Source organism: Ursus americanus, chromosome 7 (assembly GCF_024610735.1).
Source record: "Ursus americanus isolate L20-20 chromosome 7, mUrsAme1.1.p, whole genome shotgun sequence".
Taxonomy (NCBI): Eukaryota; Metazoa; Chordata; class Mammalia; order Carnivora; family Ursidae; genus Ursus; species Ursus americanus.
Window position 1 is genome coordinate 30,537,116 of NC_142133.1, and position 27,612 is coordinate 30,564,727.

At 33.7% G+C, this 27,612-nt stretch overlaps 1 protein-coding gene across 9 annotated transcripts in view; it reads right to left on the reverse strand.

The window, feature by feature from the left end:
* The window catches only part of VPS54 (VPS54 subunit of GARP complex), a 140,712-nt gene that overhangs the window by 71,630 nt on the left and 41,470 nt on the right, over positions 1 to 27,612 (reverse strand). For 8 of the 9 annotated variants that reach the window (XM_087863440.1, XM_087863441.1, XM_087863439.1 and 5 more), the window contains exons 8-20: positions 21,478 to 21,604; positions 20,199 to 20,306; positions 18,201 to 18,256; positions 17,103 to 17,199; positions 13,563 to 13,903; positions 10,083 to 10,212; positions 9,282 to 9,463; positions 8,564 to 8,676; positions 4,971 to 5,034; positions 3,673 to 3,778; positions 2,666 to 2,753; positions 1,786 to 1,907; positions 1,605 to 1,685 (exon numbers count right to left, since the gene is read on the reverse strand). In XM_087863440.1, the coding sequence (XP_087719566.1) occupies positions 1,605 to 1,685; positions 1,786 to 1,907; positions 2,666 to 2,753; positions 3,673 to 3,778; positions 4,971 to 5,034; positions 8,564 to 8,676; positions 9,282 to 9,463; positions 10,083 to 10,212; positions 13,563 to 13,903; positions 17,103 to 17,199; positions 18,201 to 18,256; positions 20,199 to 20,306; positions 21,478 to 21,604 (1,615 nt within the window). Of the gene's footprint in view, positions 1 to 1,604; positions 1,686 to 1,785; positions 1,908 to 2,665; positions 2,754 to 3,318; positions 3,420 to 3,672; positions 3,779 to 4,970; positions 5,035 to 8,563; positions 8,677 to 9,281; positions 9,464 to 10,082; positions 10,213 to 13,562; positions 13,904 to 17,102; positions 17,200 to 18,200; positions 18,257 to 20,198; positions 20,307 to 21,477; positions 21,605 to 27,612 lie in introns of those variants that run through there. The other variant, XR_006777839.2, reaches the window with a different exon arrangement.

The window sequence follows — 27,612 nt, forward strand, 5'->3', positions numbered from 1 at the left end:
TAACACATGGTGTAATATTAGTTTTAGGTGTGCTCATCACAGCAAGCGCCCTCCACTCCTTAAATACCCATCACCCACGTAACACATCCCCTGCCCACCTTCCTTCCTGTAATAGATGGTAAACTTCTTTAGAGTAGTCACAGTACATTATTTATTAACTTTTGGTAGACAGAAGAATGCCACGTAACAAAAAGGAAAACTGATGAAACAGTACTGCTTTTAAATTTAGTTTGTACTTGGCAACCATAAAGAAAATAGAGAATTCCTAAACAATCATTTTCTCCATATGAAACTAGAAACTAATTTAACAGGTACAGAATACAGGTATGTCTGCACATAACTGTAAATTCCTTAAGCTTCTTAAAAGCATAAAATATCTATGTTATCATCAACTACACCTGACATTCTCAGTGTGGTCTGGGGACACCTGGGAGTCAGAGACTATTTGTGGGAATCTGTGAAGTAAAAACCATTTTCATAATAATACTAAACTGCTACTAATTTTTTCACTCTCATTCTCTCATGTTTGAAGAGTGGGGATTTTTAGATGACTTGCAACAATGGCATTGTTCTGACAGCCAATGGAATGTGTGTTTGTGTATTCTTGTGTTTTAAATTTTTCTTAGTTATAATTTCTAATATGGTACTCACTGACAGGTACAATTTGCATAAATAAAATTGTTTGGGGTCTGCGATTATTTTTAAGAGCATAAAGAGGTCCTGTGACCAAAACATCTGAGAACTATTAAACAAATGCAATCTTATTTTCCAAGGACTCTTTCCTCACTGTCATCTTCAAAGATACAAACACACATCTATGTGAATGGGCACTGTTTTACCTTGCCCTTTTATGATTTTCATGTGCCTGCTACTCCTGCCATCTCAGAAGCCTGAAGAATACAAGTGGCAGAAAAGCATACCAAAGTGCCTTGGTTTGATGGTCACCCTAAATATACTCTCAGGCATGTACATATAAACTAAATAAACCTTCAAAATTCCAAGTTATGAAATTTCTGCTTTCTCCCTAAGACAGGTGTTGAACTTAGAGAATGAAGAGAGTAAGGAACAAGGCAAAAGTGACTAGGCTTGTTAAGTGACATTTTTCTGAAGCTACCCTCCAGTATAATAGAGAATCAATTCACTGGAAACCACTGCTTCTTTTAATGACCGATTTGGAATGGAAAGCAAACAAGAAAGAGATACTGAAATCTATGAGGGAAATAATAGAGCACCTCAGACTCTGCCGTTTCAGTCTGGAAAATAAAGAACATACCTTACCACAAATAATTTTTTTCTCTATTTTGATCTTTGTTCTCTCAATTCTGTCTCTGGAGGACTTTCAGACTAAAACCCAGTTTGAAGAAGGCACATACTTATACATGTCAGTGTAGCTAATATAAAATTACTTCTCCATAGGGTTTCTACCATTCTTCAAATAATTTCCCTCTGACCCCTTCCATCCCTGAGGATATGATTATCCATTATTTGGGCAATCTGAACATTTTATTGAGTTTTTCTAAACCCTGAAGAATTTGACTGGTTAGATAACTGTGAAAAGACACAATGCCTTTAAATAATGCCTAATAATTTCCATAAATCATTACCTTAGATAACAGCTTGTCAAATAAGCTATCCATTATCGCTACAAGCTTGGCTGATATTTCAGCAATGTGGTCATGGTAGTCCTGTAATGAGAAAGAACATTATATTTTAGAGTCCCTGGGACACATCTAAAAAAATACTTAACAATTATGAAACTTCAGTAGAGAATAAAAGGAAAAGTACCTTAGTGATATGATCAAAATGCCTAAGCATGCTATATTGCTTAGGCTGCAGTCGAGCTTCAAAATGAGCCCTGATCACAGGAATGTAGTGCACAATTAACTGCAAACAACGTGAAGAAAGAGCTGAAGATCCAGGTAGTGAATATATCGGGGAGAAACAAAAAATGGTATTAGTTGAGTTTAATTAAATATCAGATTAAATAAAAAATGTCAGTTTCATACAATTCATTTCATCAAAGAAGAACACACTGGCAGAAAGCAACATTATTTCACTTCATTTAAGAAAATAATTTGGGGAGCTCCTGGGTGGCTTAGTCAGTTGGGCCTCTGACACCTGCTTTTGGCTCAGGTCATGATCTCATGGTCGTGGTCGAGGCCCACATTGTGCTCTGCACTCAATGCGGAGTCTGCTTCAGATTCTTTCTCTCTCCCTCTCTGCCCCTTCCCGCTCTCTCTCTCTCAAATAAAAATCTTAAAAAAAAAAATGATTTGGTACTGAATAATGTAGTAAACATGCTACTTTTCCCAATGAACTCAAGTTGTTAGTATTACTGACATGAGGAAGCTAATGGGACAACGGATTCTCTTCTGACATTCAGATACCTTTCACCTCACAGCACCTCTTACGTATTACATCTTAACATTTTCTATAGTGGTGCAACTTCCAAATAACTTGTAATTGTTAGAGTGGAACTTCTTCATAACATTTCCCCAGAAGTTAATTTTTCAGTTATGGTAATACATAGAAGAGTAAAGCAGCATTTGCTACTTTTAGAGCCTTTAATTAGAGTCATAAAAACATCAGGTATAATAAAAACACAACAAGTATGGCGACCTCACAGTAAAATCTCAGCATGTGAATTAAAAGCAAGAATCCATACCCAAATTTTTCGTAGTTATTGTTTTTAGTCCAACAACTTGCAGTGCACCAGCTCCAAGAACTAACTGGCAACTTCTTGAATTGAAGTACTAACAAAGGAAGGAAAAAAAAAGTCCAACAATTTATTAAAAATTATTCTATATATGCTGGCAATGTGTCTACAGTTCTAAAAATACATTCCTCTTTCCTCTCATTCAAGGACCAAATGAATTTTCTAGTAGGAACAATTAGGATCTATTTATGTAATGACAAAAAAAAGGGGAGGGATGATAATATTTATTGTCTGGTAGGAAAAAAGTGAAATTCCAAAAAACAATTGTTCATAAATTAATCTTTAATCTGCATTCATAAAACTAGTTCAGCTTCACTGAAACTAACAATACACTGTATCTTAACTACACTTCAGTTAAAAAAAACTAGTTCAGTTTCAGTCATTCTTACTGGAGGGTCCTATTTTCAAAAGGCTAACAAAATCTTTCTGGACTAAAATATGATAACTCAATTTGGGGGCAGAATTAACTGATTAGACATTTGGAAAAAAGCCTTTTCTTTATGCTAGCAGTTAAAAATATCTGTTAAAATGAAATGGCTGAATAAGATTATCACCACATTTTCATTTTACATCAATGGAATGATTTAAGAAAAATCTCTAACCTTAGTGAGATGAATTTTGTAAAGTTCAGTGAATTCCTTCCATGCACATTTGAAACCAGTCCAGGTTTTTTGACCTAAGTGGCCTCAGTCATGTTCAGCACCTAACGAACAAATCATCTCCTGTCTCCAATGTCATTAACAACTCTATGGGTATAATGAGGAATCACTAAAAGTGAGAAGGAAGCAGGCGGCCTTCTTCCAGTAACATGTTGTGATTCAACCACAATCAAATGTCACAAAATTAATGTCTTAAAGATAACTTAACCTTGAAACGTCTTAGTTTGAAGATTAGTCATACCCTAGTGAAATACTTCTTTCAACTATTTTTCCATCACAGAGTGAAATCATACACACCTTCAATAAATCTGACAGACGAGTAAGCATGTCAGTAGTAACAGATGGGATATTGTCCACACACTGGCAATATTCAAGGATAATTCTTATCAACAACAATACAGTTCTGTAAGAAAAGAAAGATGACCCAACAGGAAGTCAAAACAAGAAAGTTAAAATGATTCAACACATAAAAATCAATACTAATCTTGGTTACTGTGAAATTATGTGTTTTACCTATAAATGCAGCAGAGTAGGGACTTAAGGTGAGGCAAGACAGAGTCCTCGGATGCAGAATGAAGGAGGCACCTATTTTCAGGGTCCTGCAACTGTAGGGTCAGCACTTTGATGGCATGAGAATGAGTACTTCCTTAAGTTTTATGCTCTGGCACATCAGTCTCTGTGTGGCATTCCTATTAAGTAAGTCTCTTCAATAAGGCAGGTATCCTGGGGTGTGGAACCTCCTTAGGATTCTCTCTCCCTCTCCTTCTGCCACACCCTCCCCAAATTATATAAGGCAGGTACCCCATTCCTTGGCCAATTCAAAAACACTGACAAAAAACCTACCCAGTGTTTCTGATTATACAGTAGGTACTCAATCTGTTGAATTAATGATGGGAACCTAATCTTGATTTTCTTAGTGAGATGAAAGAGAAACTGTGACTTCAAAGAACAATGGTATCTCCTAATAAGTTTATTGGTATGTCACAAAAGGTTCTCCTGAGATGAGAAAGTTACCAGCTCATTAGCTGAACATGTCATAAATTAAAAAGAAACACCACTGGGAGGTTAAATAAGATTGAGATTAAGGTAAATAGAGCCATTCATTATAGGACATCCAAGTTCAATGAGATGCTCAGAAATGAGTGATTCATGTAGAATAATGTTTTATAAAAGTCTGAAGGATATCAGGAAGTAATGATTCAAGAAAGTTAAGTATCTAGCCCTTATATCAGCTTAATTGTCAGACCGTGTATTACTCTCCATGCATACTTCTAGTGTCTGCTTTACTTGGTAAGGGTCACTGCTTATCTTTTGTAATCTTCTCTCAGAAGATAAAATATTCTCCTCTTAGCCAGGGAGTTAAATTTTTTGGGAGTGGTCTTTTTGCCTGAAGAGCCAGAAAGCCAGATAGTGGGAGAGTGACTAATGCCATCAAGCAAGAACAACAAGATAAAGGGTAGTTAAGAAAAGAAATCATAATTATTCATAAGATTTAAAATTGTTACTCTAAAATCTCCAATTCACATCAAGGGGGAACTAGAAGACCTATGTTTTAAATAACTGACTCAACTAATAAAGAAAAATGTGTCACTCACCCAACGACAGCATACTGTTGTCCCTCGACAATGAGAACTTCAGCTGGTTTCCTTTCTTCTGTAGCTAGAGAGTAAACCAAATAACCAAGAGAGACATAGGAACAAGATGAAACAAATTACTAGAGAAAAAATTTAAACTAGGAAAAAACTGAAGATTTTAGGGCCCAACTTAGGGCCTGGTAGGACCTGAAACTATCTTCTTCCTGAAAACAAATATCTACTTCTTGGGAAGCAATTTGGCACAGAATAAAGTATACGGGGTTTGGAATCAGAGAAATTTGGATTTGAGTTCCAGTACTGACAATTACTGGATACATGACCTCATGTCAATTAGTTAACTTCTTTTAGTCTCAACATCTGTATCCATTAAACATGGATTATAGTATCTATCACCTCAGTGTTGTTGTTAACGACAGAGATCGTAACTACAAACTGCCTATCCTAGGTCTGGCACATGGTGGGGGATCAGTAAGTAGTAAAGGAAAAAAATATTAGTTTGGAAAGGCAGAACTAGAATTTCAACTGGTTGTCGTTATAATTCTTAGAATACAAACTAATACCTATATCCAATGAGATTATATATTTTATATTTATACGTAATAGATACATATACTTTTTAAAGATTTTATTTACTTTTTTTAACAGAGAGAGACTGAGCAAGCAGGCAGAGTGGCAGGCAGAGGAAGAGGGAGAAGCAGGCTCCCTGCTCAGTGGGAGCCTGAGGCGGGGAACTGAACTGAAGGCAGATGCTTACCCGACTGAGCCACCCAGGTGCCCCATATGTAATATATTTTTAACTTTTAAGATTTTAATCCAGAAATTATTTTATTTTCAGCATGTGGTATTTATCATTATAAAACAAAATTCAGCATGTTGAAGTAAAAAGAACAGTAGACTGGATCACTGTCCTTGAATCAGCCAATCAATTAGATTATCATGGGCAAGTCACCATGCTTCCCTAAGCTTCAAGTCCCTTTGACTTGACATTAAATATCTACTTCCTCATTTCTATCAAGGAAAGAAATTCAGTGTGATACAATTTCTAAACACAACTCATTCTGTATGTCAGATTAAATTTTTGAGGACAGGGATTGTGTCTTATTCAATTCTCCACATCGCAGAGAGAATCGGCAGAGCATAGTAGTGTAGAGAAAGGGTCCTAAAGTCAGTATGCCTGAATTTTCAGGAACCCACTGTTACCACTTCCTAGCTCTGTAACCTTAGGCAAATTGCCTAATCTCTTTGTGTCTCAGTTTCCATATTTGTTAAATGGGAATACTAACAGTATCTAGGTTCATGGACCTATAAATGGGATAACAATGTAAAGTGCTTAGAACAAACTGTCCATAATCAAGTAAGCATTCAATTAATATTAACTGCTATCCATTGACCTTCATTTTCCCCATGCCTAGCCTAGCAGCTAGTAACTCATTAATGGCTGGTGGATGAATGACTAATAACCGAGGATCCTTAACTTGGTAAGAACTAGTAAAATGTTAATGGACTTCTAATAACATGTACTTTGTTCTGGCTCAGAGGGGGAAAAAGAAAAAAAAAAAGACTGGGACAGAAGTAGGGTGTCAGAAGAAACCTCTGATTGTCAGTATCCTCCAAAGAGAAAGTGAAAATACATAGTTCACTTTGCAAAAAAAACAAAAAACAAAAAAACCCACAGTTAATTCACTCTATATTTATCATTTTAATTCAAAAATTGTTATGTTTGCATGACAGTGGATTGTAAGACTTTGAGCTGTTCAGAAACAGAAAACATGTCATAGCATCTAGCACAGCATCTCACAAAGAAGTCATCAAATACAGCCTGAAAGAGTAAATAAAAAATAAATCTTATAATTTTAAACTTGGGATTTAAAAATAATCAGTTTTATTTTTCTTTCAATCTTTGCTACTTGAATACTTTTGCTTTTCTAAGATCATATAATCAATTGAAAGATTGTGACCACCACCCAACACTGTCACCTAAAAAATGGTCACAAGGCAACAGAAATCTACTTAATTCATTCAATTCTTCTCTCTGCCCTATATGAATTACTCTATTTTACACCTGTCCTTAACCCATTCTCTCTCGTCCCCGTGTTAGAAGAGATAGCCTTTCACCTCAACTCTGGACTTAACTTCAGCGGCCCTGCCTCACAATCAGTCCATGTCACTCCTCTCTTTAATCTTCCTCCTCTTTCTGCTAAACATAAAAACATAATTCAGCTTCTCCTACCTTAAAACTCTTCTCTCAATTCCTTGAGTGGATTAAAGTAATAATCTAATTATTCTCTTAGGTCTCTAGTACTACTTCATCACTCACTCTACCTTCACAACCAAACTTGTCAAAAAAGGAGGCTACATTTGTTTACCAGTCCTCATCTTTCAAGTTACTTAGTACTGAACTACGACATGACTGTCACTACTGAATTACTAAAATTGCAAATGATCTCCTACATGTCAAATTAGTGGTCACTATTTGTACTTTACTCGGTCTTTCTCTTGTGTTCAGTTGCATTTTGTGTAAATGTGAAATACACAATTTAAAACTATTTCTAAAAATATTTCCATATAAAATATTAAACTTTAATTAAATGCATAAAATTTGAAAATGCATTTGCCTCCTCCATTAAAAATATTTGATGATTGGGGAGCCTGGCTGACTCAATCAGTAGAGCATGCAACTACTGATCTCAGGGTCATGAGTTCAAGCGCCATGTTGGGCATGGAGTCTACTTAAAACTTTCAAAAAATTATTTGACAATTTTATAATTTCAAGTCCAGTATTAAGGATAAGTCATACATAAATTTACATTATTATCACATGACAGCTCCAATTTACCAGGCATACAAAAGTATCTTCCAGCCTTTGCATTTCTTTCATATGAAACCCAAGACATATTTGATACCAGTAACAATTCTCTTCTTGAAACTAATTTTTTTACTTCTATGTTCTTCTGGATGTCCTCCACCTCTCTGGCCCTTCCTTTTGAGTCTCCTTTAGTTTTCGTTTTCCAGAGTTCTTTACATTTTGGTTTCCTCTATCGTATCACTACTGCATTACTTGTGATTGCTAATCCACATTTTTTTTTCATTAGACTCAGCCCTTTTAAAGGAGTATTATAACTTATCTCTGTCTCAATATCTGACACATAGAAGCTTACTAGTGCTCAACAAATGAATACATGTCTTTAAACAACATGGTACAGTGAACAAAGCCATGAAATTATACAAAGCCGGTTTCAAATTTCAGCTCATCATTTGTACAAAATTCCTTATTACCTGGAAGCCTCATGCCTCCTGTTAAACAAGGTTAACAATAGCATCTTCATCATAAATTGTTGTGCAGATAAACTGGAATAATGCATGTAAAGCACCTGGCCCAGGGTGTGGCATATGGTTAACATCCAATAAATATCTGGTATTATTATCACACATTACCACAGATAACTTTTCCAGTCAACTACTTACTAACAAAGCTGGCATTATTACTTCTAGGCTTTTCAAGAGGCACTGTCACTTAAAGAAATGTTAAGCATTCCTATAAGAGGAATAAACAGTATAAAATCAGAAGAAAGTATGTGAAAGAATACACATACCCCCCGACTTTTTTTCAGGTAAAGCAATCTTTCCATCTGATATAGAATCAACAAGATCCTGAAATTCTGCAGGAACATCAGCTTGCTTCCAGCGCTCATTGTCTAAGAGGAGGCTATTCAAAGGGGGTGAAACAAAAGGAAGATAAACTTTAACACCATTTCAACACCATCTCCTTTGGTTTAAAAGAAAAAGAACAGCTGAGTACTCGACTTTTCTTGCCATATCTTTTAGTAATAATAGACACTACATGTATCTTAGTTAAATTCAAGTAGAGCTCATGTAATAGGAGGCACTGACTTTTTACGCAGTAATGGCCACTAGCTGTTGTTAGTACTAAGATTTTTAAAATAAACATACACCTTAACAAATTGAAATCCTTCATAACTTCATAATCATTCAGTATGAATACTTTCAGAAAATATTTTTCTTTTTATATTTCTTAGGCTAACCAAGAAGAGTAGTGAAACATAACCTCACGTTGAGTGGGAAAGGAAAAGTCAATTTACTGAGGATCTTTCTGATAAGTACTTTAATGAAAATAAACATTCTAATTCCACTTTGAAAAGCCAAGAAATGAATTTTAATTCCACAGTCTGCCTTTAATGAAAAAGAAAAAAGTTTTTCAGGGGTTTTGGTAAGCTAATCAATTAAATATAATCATGTTTTGTAAAGAAAAGGGAAAAAAACTGAAGAACAGAATGAACATGGTAATGATACCTGAGCTTAGTTTTTCTCTCTTCATGAAACCTGTTTACAAATTTATTAGCTTGGCTCTGAAGTGCTCCAAGTAATGACATACTTTTTCTTCCACAGATCTGTTCAGTATCTAAAATGAAGGTTTCCATTAATCTAGAAAGTGTTATGAATTCCGTGGAATTTAGCTTCTCAAGAAAACCATCCTAAATTTTAAAGATAACACAAAAATCATGACAGAGATTTAGGTAGAACAATACAAATAATCTATAGAACCAACCTAGTTTAACATGTTAATTATTTTAATAATATATATTAATTCATAAATATTACCTTAAAATCATTTTTAATGAGTTTCTCAATAATTCAGTCCCAGAAATTGAGCATAAAAAGCTTAAAATGTCTAAATTTTACACTGACCCCTTCATAATACAGTAGCTCAAATAAATTCAGATCATACTATAAAATTTTCACAATATTGGATTTCAATGATTTTTATTAGTATGGTGGCTGGTTATACACACATATATGTATATATACATATATAAAATAGCACATTAACTTCAAATTAATTACTAAGGCATTAAATCTCAAAATTATTCTTTTAGTCTTTTTTTAAGAATAATAAATTTTCCTATTTCTTTTATTTGGATTATTTTACATTTAAACATCTTCCTAATAGGCCACATCAGTACCATTAACCTTATTATTAAAAATATAATACGCATTATGGGGAACATAGAGACATAAGCAGGAATATGGTTCTAGCTCTTCAAAATAATTATACTATATATAAAATATCTAAAGCTTTATCAAACAACTAACCTTTGCTCTTGACATGAGAAATTTGACAGCTCGATCATGGCATATATCTGAGGCACTATACAATAACTCCTGGATGTTATTTGCCAGTTTTTCTAGCTCTAAATCAGTTAATTTCATGTCTTCATTGACCCTGAAAATGATAAAAAGAGATTAAGTCAGGGAAAATTGTGAGTATATTGTCCCTGACAGGTAGCATACCAATAAAAAACAAAAAGCTGTAAAATTCATATCTGATGAAAAATTCTGTGATGTATCACTTTTGTGTGCGTGGTGAAGCATCACTTAAATAAGCTCAGATAATACAAATATTTTACCCTAATCTTACATAAAAAAGAATTTTCTCCCTCTGCTATAGTATTTTCTATAGTTGTTTCAGACTCTGATTGAAAATTCTGCAACAACTACAGAAAAAAAAAAATTCCAGTTAGGTACAATGTGCTAGCTGTGGCACATTGTGCACGGGTGCCTAGGATGACACACTGGAAGGAAGAAGGGATGTTATTTCATGACAAATAGGCACTCTTTTTTTAACTTAGAATTACGAATGATAGTTAATGTTCAGTCCAACTAAGGTGAAGTTCTAAGCTCAACATTAACTTAGAATTATGAATGATAGTTAATGTTCAGTTCAACTGAACTAATATTTCCTAAGCATTTATTGTGTTTAAGTGCTAGGTACTGGAGGGGACACAATAGATTGCTGTCCTCAAGGAACAGTTCTGTGGGAGCTGGTATCAAAATAGTATTGGACTCTTTATATAGAAGTGAATGTAAGTTCAGAAAGATAATCATATGGAAAAACAAAAAAACAGACACATACTACTATACACAAAAATCAATTCCAAATGGCTTGTAGATCTAAATGTGATGAGAGCAGCAACAAAGCTTCTAGGAGACAACATAAGAGAATATCATCAAGGCCTTAGGGCAGAGAAAGATTTCTTAAACAGGACAAAGAAAAAAAAAAAGCACAAACCATAAAGGAAAAGAATGAATCATAGGATTATATTAAAATTAGGAACTTTTGTTCATCAAAGACCAAAATAAGAGTAGGAGAAGATACCTATAATCTGGACAACCAACAACAGGCTTGTGTTGAGACTACATAAAGAACCCCCATAAATTAATAAGAAATAAAATACAAACCAACAGAGAAGTGGGCAAAGAACTTGAATAGGCTCTTCACAGAAGAGGATAACCAAACAGCCAATGAATATATGAAAAGTGATCTCTTACCAATCATCAGGGAAATAAAAATTAAAACTTATATACCTGCAACATACCCACCAGAATGGCTAACATGTAAAAGGTTGACAATACCAAGACTGAATGAAGATATGGAATGACAGGAACTTTCACAGTGCTGATGGGATTGTAAATGAGTACAACTCCTTCGGGAAATTGTGATTGGCTAAGTTGACCATTCACATACCTTATTCATTCTTAGGTATATATTTAACAGAAATGCTTATAACCTGTGCACCAAAGACACTTAGAAGAATGTTCACAATAATCAAAATGGAAATAACCCAAATTTAATTTACAGTAGAATACATTGTGGTATAGTCAGAAAGTGAAATATTTTGTACACAAATAAAAATAAACTATTGCTATATGCAACAACTTAGAAGAATATCACAAACATAATAATACTGAGTGAAACAAACATGATTCCACTTATGGTTTCATTTAAATAAAGTTTAAAAACAAGAAAAACCAACTGTTTTCATGGTTTCTTTTGGAAAAGAGTGAAAACATAGTCACAAGAGTGGCCTCTACAGAGCTGGTAATGTTCTATTTCTTAATTTGGATGATGATTAAGCCAGCGTATTCACTTTGTAGTAACTCAGGTGAACACGTACAACTGATGTATTGACCTCTATGTGTATTATACTCCAATTACAAAGTTAAAACAAAAATGTAAGGAGGGTACCAGCTCTTTGTCCTCTCCGTTCTGCTGCTAAGGATGCAGATTTGATGATAAAAGCTGAAGCAGCCTCTTTAGACAGAGATGGAAGCTACAAAATGAGGACAACAGAGCTGCCTTCTTCGTTGTGGACCCCCTACCTCTGAACTGTTACGTGAGAGAAACAAAATTCTATACTGTTTAAGCTATAGAAGTTTTTACACCTTTTGTGATAGTTTTAGACTGCACCTTAACCAGTAAGTGTGAAATCTTAGCCTGAACAGAGAAAAAATATTTGTATTAATATGTAGTTCAGGGTTTTCTTTTTGGTGGGGACAGGAGGTATTATAGCTGACTTTATGCTATAACTGCAACCTATATAAGCTCCTGGGACATAAGCTGACTTCTAAAAAATGAAAAAAAGTACACACTGAATTCATACTCTTAACAATAACTAAATCCAAACTATGTTCTTGGATCAGAAAGACTTCATTGGCTTTGTTTTGTTTTGTTCTATACTAGAGATTTTTGGGACAACTGGTGAACTCTGAATGGGATCTACAGATTAGAGTAATAATGTATCAATGTTTTCTTTTCTTTCTTTTTCTTTTTAGATTTTATTTATTTATTTGAGAGAGAGAGAGAGAGAGAGCACAAGCAGTTGGGAAGGGCAGAGGGAGAAGCTGACTCCCCACTGAGCAGGATGGTGGATGTGGGGCTCCATCCCAGGACCCCTGGGATCATGACCTGAGCCAAAGGCAGATGCTTAACTGAATGAGCCACCCAGGCACCCCGTATCCATGTTTTCTTGATTCTAATCAGTATACTGTACTTATTTAAGGAGGGTATTCTTGTATTTTAGGAAATATATACTGAAGAATATGGAGATAATGGGACATCACGTCTGCAACCTTTTGCCAAATGATTCAGAAAAAAGTATCAACATGAAAGACAAAGAAAGAGAGAAGGGAGCAAGAAAGGGAAAAAGGGAGGAAGGGAGAGAAAAGGCAATGAGGTAAACTGTTAAGAAATGAGGAATTAAGATGAAGGATGTATGACTTTTTTGTACAACTCTGGCAACTTTTCTGTAAATTTGAAATTATTTCAAAATAAGACATTTTAAAAAGTCATGTTTGAAAAGATGGTGTGATTCACTTGGAAATTCACAAAAAAATTGACCAAAAAAACCTGTAAATCAAACAGATCTTCACTATATACAAAATATAAAGGTATCGTAGTAGAAGAAAGAAAAATAAACAAGGTAATGCTGACCTGATTTCCAGGACAAGTTCTGCCACTAGTAAGTTTAAAAAAGTTGACTAAACTCTCTGAAATAAGGCATTTAATTAAATGGTTCCTTTCCAGCCTTAAAATTCTGCAATTCTTGATTACTTCCAATGCTCACCTCCTTATATTCCATACATTTTCAAAAAGATATATTTCATAAAATTATTTTTGTTAAATTCCAATACCAAAGGTCATATGGTTTTTTCAATAAACTGAATAATCAATTTTACTGAAATCATTAAGATGACTCAAAGTCTTGTAAAGTTGGCAGCAGTCACCATACTCACATAACATCCACACCTCCTGGAGTAGCAGATGATGATGTCTGATCTTTGCTGGATGAAGAATCAGTAGTACATTCTGGTTCGGATACCGAATCACTGCTGCAGGGCTCACTATTTGGAGATGCATTTCTTTGAGAGGTAGTGTCGATTACTACAGGTGTTAATTCACTCTCACTGAATGCATCACTTATGAACATGCCTTCATGGATTAAATAAGCCACCTCTGTGTCCAGTGAACTGTCTTTCGTAGGATTCTTCTGTTGTGAAACCTCCTCCAATTCTCTGGTCCTTCGGTTTTTGTCAAGAACTGAGAGAACAACACTGTGAATGATATTTAACGTTGCCTATAAGAAAACAGGATACATTTTTAAAGGACTTAAAATAACATGTACCTAAAGCTCCCAAAAGTGAATTCTGCATATGTACTTATGAACATCTTATAAATGAGTGCCAAGGTCATGCGCATCAGAATTTCTACCAATCTTTGTGGGCACCTGGGTGGCTCAGTCAGTTAAGCGTCTGCCTTTGGTTCTGGTCATGACCTCAGGGTCCTGGGATGGAGCCGCATGTTGGACTCCCTACTCAGTGGGGAGTCTGCTTCTCCCTCTCCCTCTGCTGCTCCCCTTGCTTATGCTCTCTCTCTCTCAAATAAATACATAACTCTTAAAAAGAAAAAAAAAAAAAAAAAAAGGAATTTCTACCAGTCTTTTATCACACAAAGTGACTTGTGAAAAAGAACTACTCCAGAGAAATGTGTTCCCTAAAGCTTAGGAAGAGAGTTCTGTTTTTTAATTGATTTTGTAAGTAGAAATCTCTCTAAAATATATTGCATAGATATTAAGTATCTTAAATAGCTTACACTAAACAAAACATAACTTGCCTATCACATACCTGGTAAGGGGTTAAATAGCCAGAATATATAAAGAACTCCTACAACTCAACAAAAAAAATCTGATTAGAAAATGGGCAAAAAAAAATATTTCTCCAAAGAAGACATACAAATGGCCAATAAGCACATGAAAAGATGCTCGACATCACTAATCATTAGAAAAACGCAAATCAAAAATAAATGAGATACCACCTCACACCCATAAGGATGGATACTATCAAAAAAAGAAAAAATAAGTGTTTGTATATGGAGAAATTGGAACCCTTTGAGAGAGAGAGAGAGAAAGCACGTGCACATGTGCATGTGTGGGGGAAGCAGGGAGAGACGATCTCAAGCAGACTCCACGCTGAGTGTGGAGCCTGATGTGGGGCTCAATCCCATGACCCCAAGATCATGACCTGAGCCAAAACCAAGAGTCAGACACTCAACCAACTGTACCACCCAGGCGCCCCAAAACAACCTTTTCTGATTACAAAAGTTATACATCTCTTTGTGGAAAATTTAGGAAAAACAAACAAAAAAAGAATAATAAATTTAAATTATAACTGCCAAAAGATAACTACCAAAAAGACAAACTATCTCTTTATTCTACAAAGATGAAGAGATAATCTTTTTTTTAATATAGCTGTGATCACACTATGTAAATTGGTCTATATTTTTCCTTTTCACTTAATGTTATAATGTATGCATTTTCCTCAACATTAAAAATCCTCAGCTGCATGATATTCCATGGTAATGAATATACCAGGCATAATTTACTTTACCATTTCTCTACTATTAGACATCTGGGTTCTTTCCAATTTGTAGTTATTTAAAAATTCTGAATTAAAAATGAACAGCTTGTAATTAAAACGGTTTTTCAGTGAAATCATATCCTTACAGAATCACAAACTTTTTTCAAAGAAAAAAGTACCATATTTATAGGTTATATATTATCTTCAAGATGTTTTACAGAAGTATTAGCTTAAGGAGTCTAAATGTGAAAATGAGAAATTACAACTAGGATAAATCACTGTTTCCATATGGCACATACATCAAATAAAATTTTGGCTTAATTTAACTGATACAGAGCCTAAAAGTGAAATAGCTATAAAAAAATTTACTGGCAAAAGATATGGAAGCAACCCAAGTGTCCAACCGTAAATGAATGGGACGAAGCAGATGTGGTGTACATACACACATACAGGAATATTACTCAACCATAAGAAAGAGTGAAATCTTCCCATTTGCAACAAAACGGATGACTCTGGAGGGCATAATGCTAAGTGAAGTCAGTCAGAGACAGACAAATACCATATGATTTCACTCATATGTGGAATATAGAAAACAAAACAAAGAAAAAAGAGTCAAAAAACCAGATTCTTAAATATAGACAACTGGTGGTTGCCAGTGGGAAGGTGGGGAGGGGGATGGATGAAATAGGTGAGGGAGAGTAAGAGTACACTTATTGTGGTGAGCACCAAATAATGTATAGAATTTTGAATCATTACTATGTACACCTGAAACTAATATAACACTATATGTTAATTATACTTAAATTTTAAAAAATTACTTGCAAAAAGTTGGCCAATTCTACAATTTGCAGTGTAAGAGTTTTATACATCATGGACTTGCAATAATAGAACTGTGTGTGATGAAGTCATGGTGGGAATATAGGAAAAAGTGAAAACATGGCCTAGTTATTGAGCAATCCATGGATACAGGTTTGCTATCTATCGCTATTGATGCATGGGATCAACAAATTTTGGTAGAAGTCTAAATTAAGTACAATGAATCATGCTTTTAAAAAATTCTCCCACTCAGAAAGGTTATACACAGGACTTAGCATCACTCCAATGCTGATAAGAAAAAGTCATGTCACAGATAAGTACCAAAGTACCTCAGACCATTTAACAGGATACTCAGGAGATGCCAGGGATGTTAACTAGCACATGTAACCCAATACTGACATCTGATAATTCAAAGAAGGTCAAATTCCACAAACAGCCTGTTACACTCAGTAATTCCTAATGACTCTCTTATTAAAACGCAGCCATGACATGTTGGTGATTCTAACCGAAATATATTAGTCAATGACATCTTTTCTTCTGAAAAATGCTGTGTGGCATTTGTTCTTTTCCTTATACTAAGTGGCATAAAACTGAGTGATCTGACTAAAGAGACAGAATAATTAAATGTAACATATAATCCTTGATTGGCTCCCAAATTAAAAAGTGAAATAAAAACCTACAATGAAGGACATTAGTAGAGCAATTTAAATACGAACTATATGTTAAAAAATACCATTATATCAACATCAAATATTTCTAAAAAATAAGTGGTTTGGAACAGATTTTTGGGTGTTTCACAATATCATATCTCTAGATAATCCAGAGAGATTAAAGAATTAAAAAATCACAAGAGGAAATATTACTATATAATATTTAATGCCAAGTAAGCATATTTTTAATATAAAACAAATCATCCAAAATTACAGAGTATCAAAGTACTCTGAAGCACTTCACATCTTATTTGAAACCAAGCCTCATTAGAAAAATTACAAAACAAAGAACTTGTGTTTTTTTCTAATTTGATTCTGTATGTGTATTATATATCTAGAAAGTAGACTTACTTTTAGGGATATTCTGGACAAACTGATAATCACATAGGCTTACCTTAACTCTTTGTAGGAAAATTGTAAACTTAGAGAAAATATCCTTTAGCAGATCAAACCACTGAGGAAAATTCAACATTCTCATCTGATCTGCAAGCCTAGGGGGGGAAAAATCAAACAAAAATAATGACTGTCTTTGGGCAGCTAGGAGTTTATTCTCAAAAGATAATTCTATACTTGAGATATAGGAATTTCTCTATTTGAGAAAATTTCATAGGAAAGAAAATTAAAAATAACTGACTCTCCATGTCCATAGGGCTTTTAACAGAATCCCAATAACTTAATTTTTCCAACTACTAGTGACTCCTGCACTTTTACAGTTGCTTTAACTAATACTGAAACAGAGTCTTCACTAAGTAATCGTGTGGAAATTAAAACTCCTCAATCCTTATTCTAGGAGTTTGGCCCAGAGAAGTTTCACAGTTATCCATATTGATATTCATATCTTGAACCAGTTAATAGAGTTTAGGTATCTATATGAAATAAAATTCATAGTTACAAAATACCACTATTCTTCTCAAAAATGAAAGAATAAGAATTTCAAGGGTGAAAACAAAAAATTATAGATAGGCATGAGGCAATTCAAAGTCATGTATTCAAATTTCTCAAAGGCAATTAGAAGTTGAGTTTTAATTATACAGCTAAATAATTTAAACTTAACACTGCTATTCCTCTGAGATGGATTATATTCAATCTCCCTCCTCCATATCTACACTGTGTCCTCTCCATCCTCTCTCTGCCCTGGGAGGCTGACCTGCAGGGATAGGCCAATGAGAAGCCATTATAAAAGACTGGAAGGAGCAAAGGTCCATCTCCCTCCCTGAGAGGTTGTCTCAGGATGATTGCCTCCTGCACTGAAAATCACTTCAACTAGTACAGGTCCCTTCCCCCGCCCCTGCAAACTACTAAGTGTCTTCCTTCTGAATCCTACTAACTGTTCTCATCCCTTGTCCCTGAAAGGTCCTGAACTGTCACTTGTGATTTTCCTACACTCTGCCCATACCTTAGTAAATAATTCCTTAACCAAATCCTCCCTAGATTATTCTAATGTGTCATCTTTTCCCTGACTGATAGCCCCCAACCTAATATTTATACTTACTTCAAAACAACATCTGTGTCAATTTCTTCTATCTGTGAAACTGTATTAATCACACACTGCAAAATTTAAGAAAAAAAATCTGATTAATGACTTTAGAATTCTAAGTACTAAATGGCTCATTTGTATATTAAAAATGACCTCAGTGACTATTAGCATCATTTTACCAGACTTCTCTTGTGTCTCATACATACCTCAAGGTATATAAAAAACTGTATATCCTTACCCTATTAAATAATATTCCAGGTTATGCTTGAATGGTATTAATTAAAACGCCCTACTATTTAAAACTATTCAAAACCATACACCAAACAAACAAAACAACACCCAGAACTATAATTCTTAGGAACAAAGTATAAGCCCCATATTAAAATTCCAAAAGAAATTCATTTGGGGGGTTATGTTTTCTTGCAATATACGCAACAGTTTAAGTTTTAAAAAGTGCTCAGACTTCAGGAGAATCCTAGGAATTACAACATAGCAGTTTTTTAAAAATCTGTTTAGAAGTACTACATACAGAAAACTATACAAATTATGTTCATAGCTCAGTAATTTTTTTATAAAGGAGTACACTTGTGTAATGAGAACTCAGATCATGACATTGAACATGGCCAGTAAGCGCCTCTCGTGCTCCCCTCCTGGTCACTACTTCCTCCCAAAAGATACTACTACTTTGATTTCTAATACCACAGATTAGTTCAGTCTATGTTTGAATTCTACAAAAGTATAATCATGCAGTGTATACACCTAGTGTCTGGTTTCTTTGGCTCTACATTATGTATCTGATATTCATCCATGTAGCTTCATGTGATTTATTCTCATTACTGTGTATATTTAGTCATATAAATATACCACAACTCTATTATCTTTTCTACTGATGACAGAATTTGGGTTTTTCAAAAATAACAAAAGAATTTGGCTTTTTCCAGTTTTTTTTTTTTATTACCAATAGTGCTCCCATGAAATTCTGTGCTGTCTTTGGTGAACTTATGTATGCATTTCTGCTGGGTAAATACCTAGGAGCAGAACTGCTGAGTCATAATATATACATATGTTTAGTGCTAGCAGCTATTATGAACAATTTTTGAAAATTGTTCTAACAATTATAAAATTTAGTGTTTTAGTCAGTGTTTGAAAGAGGTGAAAAATGGGGTAATTATAATCTTTTTTTTTTGCTTTTTTTTAAACATTAAAAACTCAGAAATGTACATTCAACCTAATGATGATGATCAATTAAGCCTAATATTTAAAATTATTCTTTTTCATATTTAGAAAAACTGGTTTTGTTAATAATATATATGAGTAAAAAGGCAAAATAAAGATGACGAAAGACTGAAAAAACACACAGATTTTAGTTTACAATTATCATTTCTGAGAGATAAGGATAAGAGGAAATAAGCATTTACCTACTGCTGGTGAAGGTGTATTTGGTAAAATCTTTTTAGAAAGCAATTCAGTTCTGTCAAATAATTTAAAAATACTCTTCACTCTCTGACCAATAATTTCCCTTCTACAAATTAGCTATAAGAAAATAGTCTTAACTATGGAAAAACCAAACAAAACTTTATACCAAAGATATGTGTCACAGTGCTCTATAATACCAAACTGAAAACAGCCTAAATATTCAACACAGAATAAGGCATAAAATAATGTTGATGGAATTTTATACAACCATCAAAAATGATGTTTCTGAAGGGCTTATATGAGAAAATGCTTATCTTATGATTCTAAGTGAAATATATATACAATCCAAAATCATATTTACACTATGATAGCAACAATGAAAATATCAGTAACAATTTACACTTAGAAATATTCTTAAAATGATAATCTTTTGGCTGGTAAGACTATTTCTTCTTCTATTTTTCTATATTTTGAGTTTTTAAATAAATGAGAAAATGTTACTATTATAACTCCATATATTATCACTAGAATCATGTAAAAATAAACTTAATGAAAAGATTCTAGACCAAAATATATCAAATAAAAACATATAATTACCTGTTTAATGATATTCTTTGCTGTAATAATCATTTCTTCACTATAGATTTCTAAAAAATTAAGTTTTCTTTGTTTTAAAAGTCCAAATACAAGAGATACAAGTCTTTCCTATTAAAATAAAACATGGAATTTCACAATTTAAATATCAAATAATCTCACTCAGAAGTAGAAATATTCAACATCATGGGTTTTATTATTTGATCCTCAGACCTCTATCCTGCATATGGTATTTTCTAGAAGCCTTAAAAAACTGCTTTCACAGCAATCTTGTCATCAGATTACTGGAGTCACTATTCTAACATAAGTCAATCCTAATGCACTATAGTGGATCAAATTGAGCTGGCTTGGGGTAAAACAATGTAAGTACATTTTGGCCTAGCTTCAACAAGTAACTACAAAGTATCCTCAAACCCTGATGACCTATAAATACTCCAGGAGCCCTGTGCTTTTTAGTTAGTGGGTCAAGAAGCCTGAAATAATGACCTAGACTATTTGTGGGGGATTAACTACAAACACAAACAAAAATCTCTTTACTTACGCCGCTATCAGAGCTTCTGGATTCTTTACTAGTTCTTGGCAATAATCAGCATTGGAAAGTTAGTAGATAACGGAAGCCTGGATATCATGTATTTGTATATGCGTATGCCTAAACCATGTTCACAACAGGGGCTCAGTGACTGTAAATGACTGATAAGTTACTATATAATAATGATCACTTTTATTAAAGACATACTCCAACACATACATACAAATGGATATATGTGAATTCATTCCACATCTATATTTTAAACTTGGTCTATCAGTTATATAAGATCTCATTTTATTTATTTTTTATTTTATTTTATTTAAGATTTTTTTATTTATTTGACAAAGAGAGACACAGCGAGAGAGGGAACACAAGCAGGGGGAGTGGGAGAGGGAAAAGCAGGTTTCCCAATGAGCAGGGAGCCCGATGCGGGGCTCGATTCCAGGACTCTGGGATCATGACCTGAACCGAAGGCAGACGCTTAACGACTGAGCCACCCAGGCGCCCCAAGACCTCATTCTAAATCCAATTTCTAATTAAGGTATAAAATTATTCTCTAACTTCACAGGATAATGAATAATTACGGTCCTTGCTAAAGTCATGTAGTTAGTGAAGGACTTCATAGAAGTCTGACTGAGCTTGAAACTTAAGATAATTTTGCTGACTATAATCTGAGAAGAATGTGTTCTAAACTAAGACTATTAGGAGTTAACGCTAAGCTGACATCAATTTCATCCAGTTCAAAACACATACCTCTTCTAAAATTTGACAATCGTCTTCCAGTGGTCTGTTTAAGTCACTGTGAGAGTAAGTAGAAAATTCTGCAATCATCATTTTATCTATCAGTTTTTCTAATTCACAAAGTTGTGATCCCAAATGCCTACAAAGGAAGAGGAAAACGTTGACATATATTCATTAAAAACCCAATTCACTCCACAATCAAGGAAACTAGTTGGCAAAACTTTTCCAGCTGAGAGTATTTGTGCAATAATGTGACATTTGAGTAAAATGGAATCTTTTAACTTAACAAAAATAACTGTGATATTTTCATGTCATCTTCCAAATCCTTTTTTTTCTTTACATGTTGAAACTCCAAACAGTATTGTAGAGAACATGGTTCTACAAATTTCATGACTGTTTTTTTGTCTGCTTTTCACAAACTATTCAGATAGAATTCTAAGTCCTTTCCTAATTAACCATTTACTGAAGAGCAATGTCAGCAGCTCCCCAGACATTCATTTATTCCACAAATATAAGTGCCTACTATGGCCCTATCAGAGTGGATATAAATACCTGAAGGATATAAATACAGGGACAGATTGACTCAATTCAATCTCTGTTATGAAGAACATGCAATTTCCCTCAGGTCATTATACTCAAAGTCATTAGAACACAAGATTGAAAATATAAAAAATACTAAGCAACAGTCTATCCTTGGAACTTTTTCTCATAAAATATAATGTCCTTTTTAATCTACCTCTAATATTTACAGATCCTACATAGGATTGGAGTGAGAAGGACTCTAATCATATGGGCAAAGTTGTGGGGGTGGTAAAGGCAAATATTACTAACGGGATTTGGAACACTTTCCCTACAGAAAGCACGCAGTATCGAAATGACAAGAAGGATCCCATGCAGTCCCTGCTGAGGAGGGCCCTAAGGAGCACCACCTTCATATATGAAGGGATCTTTACCATACAATCTAATAGCTTCATAAAAACGATGGGTAATCTAGTTGGTCCGAAGTATTTCAAAAATTAAGTGAAATAGGCCAATGCGAAATCTGTTTATACATTATAAAAAAGTTTTTAAAGCTCTACTTTTGGTGCAATTTCAAAACATGTATATTTAAATGTCTACATTTATAGACATTTATTATTGAAAAAAGCATTTAAAAATACTTATACCCCATTTACTTGAAAAACTAATGTCAGAAACTAAATCTTTAGTAAGACCAGATACAGCACATTTTTAAAAAATAGTTTAAACCATGTGACCTTTTAGACAGATCCATTGTTCTTATATAAACAGCATATGGTGGTAAGCAGTGTAGTGATAATTTTGAAAAACATGGTAAGTGAAATAACATATAAATTCGCATTTTACAATACGAAAATTATATTTCTTACAGCTAATTAGAAGACTAATAAGATTCTCATAAAAGGCACCAACATCTCACAATAAGCTAATTTCAAACATACTCACTAGTACAAACTAAAACATTGCCATAAGGGAAACTGGCAGTGTCTAGCAAAATTACATAGGCAATTAACCTTTGACCTAGGAATCTCACTTCTCGGTATCTGTCTCAAAGATACACTCATAAAAATACAAAAAGAACATACATTCATTGCAGCACTGTTTGTAACTACAAAGGAATAGAAACCACACAAATGTTGACCAATGGGGGCCAGACACTATACACTTTTAAAAGAATTGAGGAATACCAATTAATATACTAATACTGCTACAGAGCAGTTTCTCAATCTTTTTTTTTCACTGTTGCATGTCCAAAATTCCTTTTAGACATTTTTAATCCTAATCACCTCACACATATGCTTAATATCACAGATATAGTGTATATCTGTTTATGTACCTTGGCCCTTTGGAGGGCCACAAGCCACTATAACATCCAATTTTTTTTCACCCTTCAAGAACCAATTCTTGCCCCCTTAGGGTGACAGCCCCCATTGAGAAGGCAGACTGTAGAGTAATCTCCAGGGTATACTGTAAAGGTGAAAACAGCAAGGTAAAGAAAAGTAATATAGTATACTAATAATGCTTATCTAAGATGAGGGACAGAGAGATGGCTGGGATGGATGATGGATAAACATATATTAAAATTTTTTTAAATGGTGACTTATAGAGTAGGTAGGAAGGAAGGAACCAGAGAGAAGTTAAATTTCTTCAAATATCCTTTGTTCCAGAGATTTGACTTTGGAACCACATAACTACTTAACACAGTTCTAGCACAACATTATATTTTAAAACTTGAACCCTTAAATATCAAAAGCAAATGAAGCAAATGAACTTAACTGTACATCAAGTTAGCAGCAAACGTATACAAAGAGGAATTATTTCAAGTAACTTTAAAACATAGAAATTTATCCATTTATCCCACAAGGACATAGCTTAAGGAAAACAAGAGAAAGAAATCCTCCATGTTTGTAGCACTAATACTGTTAGTTCTGAGAGCATTCTATGTATACTGTGGGATAAAGCAAATGAGTAATTATGTTAGTGTCATTAGAAGCCACAGTTTTCAGGCTGTATACATATATATATAAGATTAAAGAAGTAAAAACTTTATGGTCCTGAATTTAAATTGGAAATATCAATACGAACTCATATTTTTTTCTTTAAAACGAAAAACCTATTTTCTAGCTCTGTCCACTACAAAGGCCTGCAGATAATGAACAATCCATTAGCAAGGAACACCTCTAGTACCCAGACTCTAATTTCTAAATACCATTTCCTACTAAAAGAAACTAGTGCTCCTTAGAAAAATGGTGGATTACAAGTCTGGGACAGAAAATGTATAATATGAACATCTAATCATAACACAAAATAAGAAAACTATCAAGCAAAAGCTCCTGGAATGATGTAAAATGCCACAAAAATGAACTTGAGGAGGTTCCTAAAAAAGACATAACAATCTGAACACTGACAAAAATAAAAACAGCAAAAAACTTAAATACTTCACATGTATGTAAATTCACACGTTTATAAAACTATATTTTTAAAAAATCATCAGTTACACCTTTGGAAGATGCTAGATTTTTCAATTCATTATTTTTTAAAACTGCTAAATTAAAAAAAGGAATCTAGACTTTATCCTGCCTCTCCTTATAAGAACTGTCCTTAAGTGTTACCAAGTTGTTATGGACAAATATCACTTTACAGAAATATTCCAATTCATAAATGAATATCATAATATCATAAAAAGACAACCAGATATAGGCCTCTTTTTTCTTTTTTTTTGGATTTGGAATCCAATCTTTTAAATACAAATGCCTTAGTGAAATGTTACAATATCATCTCTTTTGCTGAGATAAAATAAGGATTTGTATTTTTTTTATTAGTTTCAGAGGTAGAATTTAGTGATTCATCAGTTGCATAAAATACCCTCTGCTCATTACATCAAGTGCCTTCCTTAATGCCCATTACCCAATTAACACTGCCCCCCACTCACCTCCCCTAGATATATGCCTCTTGGCTGAAATACACACCACTACCTATTAGGTGCTCCTGCCAAAGAGTAAACCTTTAATCAAGCCTTTAAAGTCTAACTACCAGTTTACAGAAAATATAGGCAAAAGAAAAACATGCTAAACATGGGGATGCAGTTGGCAAAATCCAGACTGTGAAAAGCTTTATAAGATAAATAACTCAGTTTCTTCAATAAATATCTTGAAAGGGAGAAAATGAGAAGAACGGGGAAGTATACATCAAAAGATGTTGATATATATTAACCAAAAAAAAAAAAAAAGAGAGAGAGAGAGAACTGTATCAACCAATCACAATGTATAGATATTATTTGGATCCTGATTTCAATAAACACATAAAAAAGAAATTTCAGACAAGAAAATTTGAACAATAACTAGCTTTTTGAAAATATGAATGTTGTTTTAAAATATCTTTATCTTTCAAATATACATAATGAAATATTTGCCAATGAAGTGAAATGATATTTTGGATTTGTTTAAAAATAAACTAGGAGTAGGGGGTATAGAAAAGACAAAGTTGGCTGTGAGTTGATAACTCACAGGTAATACACAGTTTACCCAGCTTCATACAACTCTCTTCACATAATTTCCTGTTTCTGTGTATGTTTGAATTTTCAATAAGTTTTTTAAAAAGCAGCAACAGAGTAGGATATAAATCTACACATAACTTTAATGTTGCTTGGTTCTCAACTGATTATTATGAAGATCATAGACTCCTTTTCAACAGAGACTAAAGGTCAACACTCAGGTATATATCACTTTCAGGTATGAATAGTCTTCAACAAATCCCAACAAAGAATTATGGTGGGAAATCTAGATGACAGTATCTACTGATGTTTGGGCATCGGGATAATATAACTGTCATTTTGGCATAACTTAAATGTGAGGTTCTATATGACCTCAGATATTATATTAAATAACCTAGTAGCTTCATTCTATGCATTCTTAAAATAATTTTAAAGTCCAATAAATACAATAAAAAAGAACAGATACAAATCTCAATACTAACACCAAACAGTATTTATTATGTAATCACAGGTATATGATAATATAAAAAGATTTGTCTAAACAAATCCTTAAACAAAATTTCCAGAATTACAATGTTCTATAAGATTCACCTATTTATCTTTACTCTATTTTTCAATATTCTTAATGACTTTGATAATAGATGCAATAATGGCCTGCACATTAACCATATCAAAAATATTTAATAAAGGTGCTAATGGTTTAAAATTATGCATATTAATAATCACATACTGTAATTTAGAGTAATAAAAGGAATCTACTGAAACAATAAGTAACTAAAATATCACATTCTGAAAAAGTATTTAGGTTCATATGTCTAGCTAAATAAAGTGGAACAATTCTAATACTTTTTACTTTGATATGTCTCAATGTGTACATTAATTCAGACCTTCTAGTTGTATGTTCACTACAATGACCTTTGTGCTGCTTTTATCAGAGAAACTTATGTATCAGTCAACTGTACCGTAATACTAGTTTCATCAAATAGCAGCACATCTGCTTTTTGACTTCACCCCAGAGCATACAATGTGGATGTTTTCTTAATATACTGTTCTGAAGATCAAAATTATGGAAGATTATATCAGGATCAAAGAATATGTTACTTTTTTATAACTTCCAATAATAAAAATCCCTTAAATGGAATCCCAAGGTGACCTCTGATGAGTGAAACTGTAATAAGCTGAACTGATAATTAACTCTGTTTTCCATCTTTTCTGCCCCCACCCCAGAAAAAAAGAAAAAAAAAGTCTTATGACTAGAAAACAAACTAGCTTTATTAATTGTTATCAATTACTATGGTAGGTCCTAGTTCAGTGAACCTATAACTCAACTGCCAACTTATAACACAACTGCCCACAATTTAACATCCACTGCACTATAAAATCACCACTGAAGTTCAGAGTGATTTTTCTGAGGTCCTATAAATCCTCAATCAAATATATTAAAAAGAATACACAGCTCTCGGGTCAGATGGAACCTGGGTTGAATCTCAACCCTACTATTTTATAACTTGCTGTATGACTTGGAACAAGTTACCTAAGACTTTCTACGCTTCAGTTTCCTCATCTATTAAAATGAGGATAAGATTACTTATAGAGGTTTTCTGGGGGGTTGGAAGGGGCCAAATAACATGTGCAACATACCTGGCACAGGACCTGGTATACAGCACTATTCAAAAATTCAAAATCTTAGGTTTTATAGTGGTGGTGGTTGTAGAATAATGGCAGTAGTGAGAAAAAAAAGTTAACAACAATGATGAAAACTGAAAGAGTTTCTACACAAACCTTTACAATAAGAAAGAGCAAATAACACCAAATCCCTGAATTTCAAAGTAACTGAAGATTTTCTATTCCAAAATCTGCAAGATATCAAGGTTCAGATATTTGTTAGGTCCACAATCAGACTTCTGTATTATACCTGCATTTGAATGTCCTTCAGCATCACAGTTAAGATAACGTGTATTGTAGGTCTCTTGTCTACTTATAAGCATTAGTGATATAAATTGTGTTTGTAGTTTATTAAAATGCTTATGCCCAACGCAGGGCTCGATCCCAGGACCCTGGAATCATAACCTGAGCTGAAGGCAGACGGTTAACCGACTGAGCCAGCAAGGTGCCCCCAATCTTTGACTTATTTC